General features: G+C 39.3%; 1 protein-coding gene across 5 annotated transcripts in view; it reads right to left on the bottom strand.

Moving 5' to 3' along the window:
- Positions 1–170: 170 nt before the first annotated feature.
- Positions 171–11,928, bottom strand: part of ADARB1 (adenosine deaminase RNA specific B1) — a 72,544-nt gene continuing 60,786 nt past the window's right edge. For all 5 annotated transcript variants that reach the window (XM_038182556.2, XM_038182554.2, XM_027462237.3 and 2 more), the window contains 3 exons: positions 11,247–11,428; positions 3,991–4,169; positions 171–3,235 (listed from right to left, as the gene is read on the bottom strand). In XM_038182556.2, the coding sequence (XP_038038484.1) occupies positions 3,059–3,235; positions 3,991–4,169; positions 11,247–11,428 (538 nt within the window). In that variant the 3' untranslated portion in view covers positions 171–3,058. The remainder of the gene's footprint in view (positions 3,236–3,990; positions 4,170–11,246; positions 11,429–11,928) is intronic.

The following is an 11,928-nucleotide window of genomic DNA, read 5'->3' as shown; positions in this document are numbered from 1 at the left end:
AATACAGGAGCATCAGCAATCACAACTCCACCAGCACATGCCATAAGGGCACTGGGTGAAATGGGGACAGGACAGAGGCTGGGGCAGCGTGACAGGTCACATCCTTGATGGGGCTGAGGTCTTTCCTCACAACTTTCCACATATTAACTGCACAAAAAGGAACAAACAAATGAAGGAAGCCAAGCAGTATTTTATTGACTCCCACAAGACAGATATGGATTGCATACAACCCTGAAAAACTTTCTTTTTAAAATCCTGGAATTATAAACAAGAGAACTCATTCCTTATAAAGAACCTGACACCATTCCTTCATCAAAAGATTTTGGCATGGAACAGATTTCCTTTACAGTTTCATTTTAATCACTCATTTGAACAGCTTAAAAAACTATGTCTATAATAATACTTAAATATATTGCTTATATTCGTGACTTCATAAAAAAAATAGTTTGAGCTAATACTTTCCTATTCTTCAAAAAAACCCAAAGAGACATCAACTTTTCAATGAGTACTTCAGAAAGATGAGTAAAAATAATTTGCTTGAAATTATCAACAAACATTTATCAATAGACCAGGTCCCTTAGTGTGTATTTCACTTAGTAACATTAATAATCCCCAGAAAATGTACACGGTGCAACTAGCTTTCCCTTGATACTACATGGATGTATGCACATATTTATCTACAGCCACAACAGAATTTCTGCAACATTAATGAGACAGGACTGATCTCAAAGGTAAATGCCCAAGTGCTTCCAAAATCTGACCAAATACAAATAAATTACTTTTGGAATAAGTTGGTCTGAGTCTTACCAGAATCATGTCTGCAAAAAGTTAGTTTGTATTCAGAAACTGCTGCCCTTCTGCTCTGTGGGACTAGCACAGGTGTGACAACACTAATGGTTTTAATGCAGAAACAGACAGAACAGCTTAGAGTTGCCAACAAGGCTAAATTTACGCAGTCTGCCTAATATGGTTCATAACATTTGTTCCACTGGCATCTGGAAAAGGCAGTAACCTCTGGAAGCATCAGCCTTTTCTGAAGGGATCACTAGACCACTGTGATTTGCTTGCCTTCCTGCAGCAGCGCTCACTATTGTCCATAATACCATCAAAAGTTCACTGATTGTTTCTCAACGCATTACTTCCAGCCACTAGCCAAGAGGCTTAAACTAATGCACAAGTGATTATCAGGCCTGACCATTTTTTGAAGTTGAAAACAGGCTCCTACTCAAGCAGTAACAAAGCAGCACATCTCCTCAGCATTCATGATAGACCAGAATTGGTTTTATACCAAAGTCTCCAATGGGTGAAGTAGCTGCTAACCCCCAGGAGACACTTGGTCTGAGGTACTGTAACTTAAGTTACGACTGCATGAGACACAGGCTTTAGTCATGAAGCTGGCTGCAGGGATTCCTATGCTCCACTTCACTTCTTCCGCAGATGGGCCAGCGTGACTCAGAGCTGGATCTCTGACCCAATATGGGCCTAAAAATAAGTGTTAACTTGACTTCAAAGTATGGACCAGCCCACTGATCTGATGTCCAATGCAGCACAGGAAGGGGTGGTGATGTACAGCTGAGGGACAAGACCTATCAGCTGGAGCAATGTTGCTGAAACACATTTGGCTTGGGTATTGTGTCACAAAGTCCTGCGTCACAAAACATGACCTTCATTGTTTGCAAAAGGATGACATAGAATCCCCAAGGGGCCTTCCTGAAAGCACATAGAATACTTGAATAGGTACAAGCCACAGGATGTGTTTGGACACAGACTGTGGGAGCAGAGAAATGACAGCAGGCATTCTCTAATCCACTCCTAAACATCATGTACTAAAAAGTGTTTTTAAAAGTGCCTTCTATACACCAGTTAATTAAACAGATCTCAAAATATTTCCCTTCTATCTTACATTTTTACATAAAGCTGAAGTGTCTACATCTTTACGAAAAACATGTAATAGTCAAAGCAAACAAAAGCACATTTAAGAGTAACTTACCTAATTAGTTTCATGAGGACCATCACACATGAAAAGGCAAAAGGCAATGAAATTTCAAAGGGACACAACTTGAATGAAAGGAAATGTAACTCACAGGAAAGAAGTTTTAACAACTTTTTGTCCATACATGAGCTTTTCATTTCTTCTAGAAGAGAGCAATTAATACTTTGTGAGTGATTGTTTTTGGCAATTCAGGCTTAGTACTCTTAAAATGGAACAATTTTTCTTTTTCCTTTTTTTTTTTGAATAGACATGTTATAGTAGTGATCATATTATAATGAATTCCTGGGATATACAAATCACCTACTTCTAAACAGATTAAACAGATTTCTGCACATTATAGACTAAACCTCTTAACTGAGAAATAATTACTTTGTTGTTTCCAGTTTACAAGGGTAAAAAAAAAAAAATAGACTTCACAATGTGTGTAAATGGAAGGTAAATGTATTTTTAAAAACAGAATAAAAAGCTGCATGTTAAAAACTGGATCACAGACTAATAAATACATACATCAAAGACATTAAATTTTCAGCAGCTGGTTTTAAAGAGCAAGGAAGTGGGGAAAAACTAGCTGTCCAGACTTCATTCTGGCTTTATGGTCTATATGCAGTTCAAAAACAAGTTAGCAGAAGAGTAGTGTCACCTAATTTCTTTTAAAAAAATTAAGCTACTTCCTAAAAGTGTGGTGTAAAATCCAAAGAAACTAACTTCTTCATGCACTTGATGACATTGAATTAAAAAAAGTATTTTAACCCAGAAAAAATGAGTCATTGTATACTGTAAGGAGAGCCTTACTGCAAATTTTCTACAGTAAAAGTATTTCCAGAAATACACCAGAAATGACTTTCCCATAATAAAATGCACAATTATGTATCAGATAATCACTGAGTTTCAATACTTAGGCAAAATAAAAACAGCTACCATCAAGTTTCCTAAAAAATGGGGAAAAACAAACAAACTCCAAACAGTAAAAAGATGTTTTAACAGCTGTGGAGATGCCAGAAAGCAATGCTGGACACCAGGATTTCCAGAGCAACTCCCTTTCCAAAGTGATGTGCAGTCTGTGAATCAGACAGTGAGAGAAAACTGATCCTGTTCTATGGGTTTCTCCACCCAGGCTCCAAGTCCTGCCTTCAGGAATGCTTTAAACAAACGCTCTTTGGCAGTTTGATACTCAGTGGCTCCTTGCTTGGTTTCATGGTACAAGTTAGGCTTGAGAATCTTTGAGCGCAAGCTGGAGGAAAGCTGTGCAGATTAAAAAGACAAGAAGAGAGAAAATGATCTATTCAACCAAACAGTTTAAGAGTAACTGAGTTATTAAAACAGCTATTATTAAACAAGGTAACAAAGTACTAAACCAAATGTACAGGCAAAGGCAGATGAGCTTAAAAAAACATGATTATGCTTCTCCTTCCAGCCATCATAACTGTGTCTAGCCTCATCACACCTAACTGCATCTTCAGTTCTCTGGGCAAAGGGAAAAAGTGCAGTACCACATCCAGAGAGGGGCACTCTGGACTTCACTTTTCAGTATTGCTGTGGTAGTTTCACCATAGCGAGGACGCCTTTTGCTTCTTCCGGATTATCAACATCCTTTAGCAGAGGAAGCCTAGACGCTGAAAAGGCTTTAATGGATACTTTCTTGTGTCTTTTCTTCCTAAGACAGGACAGCCTGAAATCTAAGTAGGTTTGATTTCAGTGAAACTGGGATTGTATTTCCAAACAAATTAAAATGAGTTCAAAGGAGTTAGCACCCTTTGTTTTTACTTCACTATAAGAGAAGATTATCAGACCCTTGCATGCGTTTTGTACCAGGTATTATAAGACAAAAAAAATATTATCTAAATAAATGTGTTGTTTTCCATTACTACATAGGCTGGTAGCTAATGGCGGTTTTAAGCTTAGTTTAAGACAGGCTCATGAAGTGGTTTCTAAATACAGAAAGTAGCACATGAATACACCATTTAGAAGTGAAAAATCTTGCACTTTAGTATATGTACCTTTGCATGAATACGCATCCAGCGGCTGTACAAAGCATGTTTACAAAGGCGAGATGCACGACCCATTTCATCTTTGCCAGTTGTAGCATTAATAACTTCAAGACAAGTGTCTCCTACTGTCCAGTTTACACTGAAGTTTGGTGCTTTCCCTGGTTGGCGTGCTTCTGCGTTGCTAATACCTGAAAGAAGAGAGATATTTAATGACAACAATAAATACTGACTCTTGATGATTATTCTTATTGGGTAGTAAGAATATACCAGATATACTAGAGCTACTGAAATCACATCGCTAGGCATTCTTACAAGTGATTCTTCTACTATAAGAACATTCTCCTGCAGATTTTTCACTGAATCATGGAGATACTGCCACACGTATTTCATTTTCATTGTGGCTAAAAATGGCCTTTCACTGCCATTCCTAGCTGGGCAAGTGTACATCACTGGAGCTGTGAGAAACCAGCTTCCTCAGTGGAGGAGGCTGTGCAGAGAGGTCTGTGACTCAGCTCCATGTGGACAGTGATACTAGCACCTTACTGCACTGTCCTGGTTTTGGGTGGGATAGAGTTAATTTTCTACACAATACCTGGCATGGTGCTGCATTTGGGATTCAGGATGAAGATAACACTGATAACACACCAATGTTGTCAGCTGTTGCTGAGCAGTGCTTACACAGAGTCAAGGTTTTGGAATTCACCCCTGAACAAATGCAGAATCCAGAAAGCTAACCGAGTGTTTTAAACTGCTCCAGTGTCCAGTAGGCAGTTTTCCAGACAGAGTAGATAGGATGATCTTACTTCTGACCTTAATGACGGGATGTCTGATTCACGTTTACACAAAGCAAGTAACAAATTCAAACACAATGACCAGGAATAGAGGGGCCCTGCCTCTAATTGTCTAAGTTAGGCAGAGTGAGCCCCAACATCAACATCCTGTGCAGAAAGCCAAGAACAACGGACAATTGAGTCTTTCAGCATAAATTTGGTTGTGATTCAGCTGCCTCCCCATTTTACGTGCTCATTGCTACTTAATACACCCAGACATGGTGATCTGCAGGGCTCAAGTGATAAGGGAGACCTCAGATCATTTTGCTCAGATGTTAGGTTTTGCAACATCTGTCAAAGATGGCTTTCTGGAAGCCTAACCTAAGTGTGAAGAGAGGCTGGCAACCAGCCCAGGCTGCCAAAGGCAGGATTTATTCCCCCTACAGCAGCCCAATGCTGCAGAAATGCACCATATATATTACCACTGTACTGTGCTTAAAGAGTATGACAGCCACTGCAATACATACACAACCCACCTCCCAGACACGTATCATGACCACTCCAGCACTCCCCCCAGTGCTCTCATGCAGCAGCCAGGGGCATCAGCACAGCAAGTGGTTTGGGCTGTGCACTACAGAAATGCTGTGCAGTGTGGTGGCTTTGATCCAGCAGACCTCACAGCCATTACAGGGGTGGCAAAACTTAGGATGTCTCATCAGAGGAGAACAAACACGTGTGTTTGTGTGTTTGTTTGTTTGTTTTTTCCTTTCTAATAAAGGTCCCATTTTTACTCTGACACAAGCCTACTCCAATTGTACTCTGAGATCTCAGTTTCTGCTAGGTTTTACACCTAATAAGATCTAGTAAATTTGTATGAATTCAATGTAAGTATTGCAGCAAGATGCATTTCTTGCTGATATTTGAAATACAACTTAACAAACAAATTAAACCAACCTAAGAGGCAGATGAACATAGGACTTGCTCACTTGGCCCTGGTCTTACAACACCCACTTGCGGGGTGCAGAGATGAGCATGCGTAAAAGCTACAAGGTCTTAGATCTTGAATGACATGGCAAAATTCAGTTTGTTTACTATAACCAATTCCTCATTTACTAATTAAACATTTTTAAGTATCAATCATATTGAATTTCCAGATGTCACATTTTTATGCTTGGCTTATGTCACCCTCATCGCTATGACTGATTACCTGTAAATCATGAGTAAATAATAAGCAACAGTGTCACCATTCCACATTCTTTTAAAATATAAAACTAAAAAAATAAAATTGGAATGAAAAATTCCTAAAGAGTTATTCTCTGATTTCTTTTAGGAAAGATTGTCAAAACTTCTGCTGTCTTTCTGAGTGGCTGGCAATTAATTCATGCATCATGTCCTGAAAACTGCAGATGATACCTTTAATGATGATTTGGATGAGGGAATTGAGTGCACCCTCAGCAAGTTTGCAGAGGACACCAAGCTGGGGGGAAGTGTCGATCTGACGGAGGGTAGGAAGGCCCCGCAGAAGGACGTGGACAGGATGGGTCAATGGGGTGAAGTTCAACATGGCTGAGTGCCAAGTCCTGCACTTTGTCCACAACAACCCCATGCAGCGCTACAGGCTTGGGGCAGAGCGGCTCAAAAGCTGTGCAGAGGAAAAGGACCTGGGGGTGCTGATTGATGCTCACCTGAACATGAGCCGGCAATGTGATTAGGATGATGGTTGGACCAGATGATCTTGGAGTTGTTTTCCAACCTTAATGATTCTATGATTATGCACAACACAGCTCATCCTGCACCATTAAAGTCCAAATGCTGGATAGCAAACAAACCCTGCCACAGAGTGGCACCCAACAGGTGCCTAAAGACCTATCAACTGTAGGTATACACAAAAGGAATCTCAACTCTGACTCTCCATAAACATATAAATTCAATTTTTTTTTGTGAAGCTTATGTGAAACATACCATTTACTTAATATAGCATACTGGTGAACTTGTTAATCTAAAAACTGTTTATCAAAACTACTGAGGCAAAAGGGCTAAAAAATTGCCACCTCATGACACATAGGTCAGTCTGTCATATTTTTTATTTATCTTAAAAATATCTGTACCTTTGCTTGTTTCATATCCTACTGACCAAGTACAGTGATCTGATATGGTTCTAGTATTGCAAAAAGATGTCTTGCCCCTTTTCTTGTTAGTATGAAAGAGCACTCTATTTAAGAAGAATAAAATAAGAAAAATCTGTTGCCTAATATTTTTCCTCTAGTGAATGACTCCCTCCCCAGACCAATATATCTAGGCTGTGTACAACTCTTGCAGCAAATACTGGATATAAATTACACTTCTCTACCAGCTTACTCATGTTCTTTCCACACTCACACAGCAGAGGCTGTTCACTGAGGGGGTGGCTGGGCACTGAAACCAGCTCTCCAAGGCAGCGGTCACAGCACTGAGCCTGCTGGATGGAGTTTGAGAAGTGCTTGGACAAAGCTTTCAGACATCGGGCCTGATTTCAAGGAAGTCTTGTGTGGAGCCAGGAGCTTGGACTTGATGATCCTTGCTCCTTCCAATTTTAGATGTTCTATTTAAGAAACATGCTGCAAACTAACTTCAATGGTCATTAAATTTAATAATGGTACTGTAAGCAAGGGAAAGACTTCTAGATGAAGATATAAATACAACTTTCTCTTATGTGTACAGGTACCAGCAATAGTAATCTTGAAGGTCTTTTTCTTAAAATGTGTATAGGAACCAGCAATGATAATCTTGAAGGTCTTTTCTAAACTAAATGGTTCTATAATTTTGAATATTAAGTTCTATCAAAAGATCAGGTCGATGATCAACAGTAATAAATGGAGCAAAGTGAATACAAGAAATTATTACTGAAGGAATACAGAACAAAATAAAGTACCGTATAAATAATTACTGCTACCTTACCTTGAGTATCATGTGCTGCTCTGGTTTTGCCAGCCCAAAAATGGAAGAGAAGACCCATGCATGGAATATTTTCCGTACAAGAAAAAACAAATTGCACTAAGACTTTCTAGTCTGGAAAAGATAGGACTTAGTGGGAATACCACAGTGGTATAGAGATCTGAGCACCAAGACAAAGGTGACATGGAACAACTGCTACCTGTATGGTACATGGTGTATCTGTATCATACAGAGCACTAAAGAACATTGAATTAAATTAGCAAAAAGTAAACGCTATTGCAAAAGTCTTTAAATACACTATGGCCCTCCTTACTAAAGATGGTTGTGGAAACTAAGAAGTTTACAGCAATTCATAAAGCTGGAACAGGAATTCATGAATAAAAAAAAAATCTATTAAGGATTCTTAAAAACAAAGACTAGCTCAGGAAGTTTCCAATTCACAGATTACTGATGCAATTCTCAGGAGATATCTGCAGAGGCATACCATTTTCCTCTGTTTTATCACTGCATACCTGCCTGTGGGAGAAGAATGCTGGGCTAGATTAACCTTACCTTAACATCTTAGTCTTACTTAAGACAGCTCTTATGCTGGTGACAAGATAATCAGTAGATGTGACACTGCTCCTGGATTTTTATCCAAGAAATGAAACAGAGGAAATACCTGTCAACCATACCATAAGAACAAGTCAAAAAACACCAACAACTTCATTTCTGACAATGTTCTGCTAAATGGAAAACTTTGGCTGAAATAATATAATCACAGCTAAGAAAAAATGGATTATCCAGAAAAACCAGGCACAAGGGCAGTGTTCATTGTTGACTTTAGTAGATATTGCTGACAGGAGAGCATGAAGGACGGCTGGGCATACCCTGCCATTTGCTTTAAAAACATTACCCTAGCAGGTGCCATTAGCCCAGGTCCCTGAAGCTGAGATATATAAGCACATGAGCTCCACAGACAGGAAACATAAACATGGACAACCTGATGAAATTATTTTCACACAAGTTGCCTCCAGTGAAAAGGAGCTTGCTTTTTATATGTGCAATAGACTTCCTTTTACATTTAATGATCACTTCTCTCAAGGATATTCAAGGTCAGATTCTCTACTTGGAGCATTTGCTTTGTTGCTCTACTCCTGCGCCAAGTTAACTTCTTTGTGTCTATCTCCAAAAAGTGGTTCCAAAAAGCCTTAGCATATTAACCTGCAGACTGGTACCTTTTTTTATTGGCAGATTTATATGATCACCCTCATTTGATTTGAATGAGGAATTGTGCCCTTTTCAGGTTATTCAGAAATTCACAAGATTTTAACCTGTCATCATCTCACTGAGAAATGACCAGTTCTCAGTGAGAGCTCACATGCCCTCTGTGCTGTGGTGCTAAAGGCATCCTGAAAGGCTGGGTACTGCAACCAAGGTTCCCAAGAGTTGATACAGGGAAAGAACTTTCTACAAACATAAGGGTTTCCCACACCCCTAGCTGAAAAACAGCTGCTCCGATACACATGCTGTCACTTAACTTGCTGGGAAAGGGATGTATAAGTAGAAAGTCTCCTATGAAGAAAGAAAGAACATTCGATGAAAATACAATTTTCACCAATAGAGTAGATAAAAATAGCTCAGTCCGGCTTCATCTTAATGCAATTGGCCCTGGAGACATAAAAGTTGTTTTATGAACAGCTTTTATAGCGTTTTCTCAGCTAAATAGGTGAGAAACAGTGGGGAAAGACAGAATACCGTAACTGAGCAACTATTTCTATTTCAGTTCATTCCTCTGTTAGAAATGAGAAACAATAGCACAATTGTGTGTGTGGTATAAGGGGGAACTCAGAACTGGGGAGAGCTGTTCCTGCGGCGTGTACTGCAGATAAGAATACGGTGTCAAGTGAATCAAAGAGTCGACGTGTAGCTACATGTCTGTCCCAGCTGAATCCAACGGTGTGGATCAGAGAAGCAGCTTTCAAGACTAATCCATTTGAAGGAAATTCATCACGGTAATTCTCCTCTGTCCTTCATCTCAAACAACCTTCGTGTACATTTTGAGACATGCATTTTCATAAAAACTCAACAGCTGAGAACATTTCTGAACACTCTTTACTGATCAGTGATTTCTGGATGAACTGTTTAAACAGATGGTACTATTTCATGGCAAATAGATGGTAACAGTATTTCAGGAAGATGATTTTTAAGAAGCCAAGGTGCTATTATATGTTGTGAAAAGAACAACAGAAGCTCCTCCCACCATGCTGTCTTGAAGAGTTTATAAAAATTCCCAGAAATCAGGCAGCAACAGTCCATACATCAGCTACTAACCCAATACAACAATCATATATTAGGTACTGTGAGTGTTGGCACTATTACTTATTTGCTACTATAAGGATGATTATGTCACAATACTTCAGTACATCCTAGTTCATGGAATCCTTACTAATTATCTTTCTTTAAAAATAATAATTAAAAAAAGATGGTTGTTTGATATGCCTTCTTTCCCCCCCCCCCCCCCAATATTTATTTTTAGCATTCACGTTAAGCTTTAAACATGCTTTAAAATACTGATTTCCCCCTCACTCCCGCCCGGAAAATAAACAGGCATGCCAAAGCCAAGCTCTGCAGAACAAAGCAATGCACACAATGATAGGTAATATAAGAGATTTCAGTTTTAAAGCTTTTACAACACTACTGTAACTAGCAGTTTTAGAAATTTTTAAGATACTTCAGAACTTTCTTTTTAAGTCATGGCTCAATTTATGTTACAACCTGTTAATTCAAATAGTGCCAGTCCTTTTGGCCCCTTGAGTCTAGGATCAATGCAATGCTAAAGAACAACAATTAAAAATCTCAACAGCAGCTGCTAATTACTTGCTAGGGCTTACTGCATTGCTGTCTGTCAGCTAATACTTAATGTTATATTAAAAATATTTCCGAGGGAAATGTCACCAGAATTTGGATAAAGCATTTGTGCATTAACACAACGCACAATGTGGAAGTGAAAATACTGTGATAATTGAGACATGCAAACAATTTAGGTGCCATGCTAATAAAAGCTAATGCTGCATCCAACAGAACGACGACAAAAGAAAACACAACCGATAGCATCTGAGACATTCTTTCCATCCATTTTTAGCTGGTTACTGGTCCAGAGATTGTGAGCCAAACACATGTATTTTGTCACGCTGATAAATGATGCAGCAATTCAATAAATATCTGCAAGGGCCGGAGAAGTGATAGTGAGAGCTAACACGCTATCCCATGGATGATAAGAGGTTTCACTAAACCTTCAACTTGCCTCACATATTGCTAAGGTACACTCTAGACAGCAATTACATGAAACTGCATCCAGTTCATACCCCAGCTCTTTTTGGCACCCTTTAACTAATGAAAGGTTCTTGATAGATATTTCTGTCTAAATAACTATATTAGGCTTAGCCAGTATCTTCTGTGTTGTAACCAGAAAGCAATTTACTCACAGCACATAATTTGCAAGGTTTTGAGAACTGCAAAATCACATTGCTACTGGAACAGACTTAGTTACCGGTACAGCCTTCTCCATTAGATACTTGCCACTAAGTAAAGGTCTGTTGAGTGTATAAAGAGGTGGTAGATCTTCTATCTCTGCTATCCTCTGGTATACGGCTCTGGATAGATGATCCCCATGATATAAACTCCCCAAGATGATGCTAGAGAAGTAAATTGGCTCCACAAAGAGGCTAAGTAAGGCTCCTTGAATACCCAATACGTTCCACCTAAGAGGGAGGGAAAAACAAAACAAAACAAAACAAAAAAAACAAAAAAAACTTTCTTTTTAATGGAACAAGTAACATCTGCCAGACATAATAGCAGTTAATCACAATGGACCAGACGTTCAACCTTTCCTTTCTTGAGCAGAACATGGCTATGGTAACATAGCTGTGACACCTGCTGGAATTTCAGAGACTGGTTTATGGGATGCTCAGCAAAATCCTGAGCTAGGCAACCAAGAGGTCTACTGTCAGCATCCACTTCAGGAGCAGATTCCATAACCTCACTTCCCTTCTACTGTGCCTGGTGATACATTTTGCAGTGCCCTAATGTCAGAGATGGACGGGATCATTCAATCAGAAGAAGCCAAACTGTGAGATCCTTAATCAGAAACAGTAGCTGATGCCTCCAAAATACATGTGGCAGTGGGCAAACCATCATCCTGACAACACAGGGATTGTGTCTGCAAGACCTCAGTACCTCGTCATCTTCATAGAAAGTTTGT

This window comes from Anas platyrhynchos, chromosome 7 (genome assembly GCF_047663525.1).
Source record: "Anas platyrhynchos isolate ZD024472 breed Pekin duck chromosome 7, IASCAAS_PekinDuck_T2T, whole genome shotgun sequence".
In the NCBI taxonomy this organism is placed as follows: domain Eukaryota; kingdom Metazoa; phylum Chordata; class Aves; order Anseriformes; family Anatidae; genus Anas; species Anas platyrhynchos.
The sequence above is the reverse complement of the archived record's forward strand: the minus strand, read 5'-3'. Positions and strand labels throughout refer to the sequence as shown.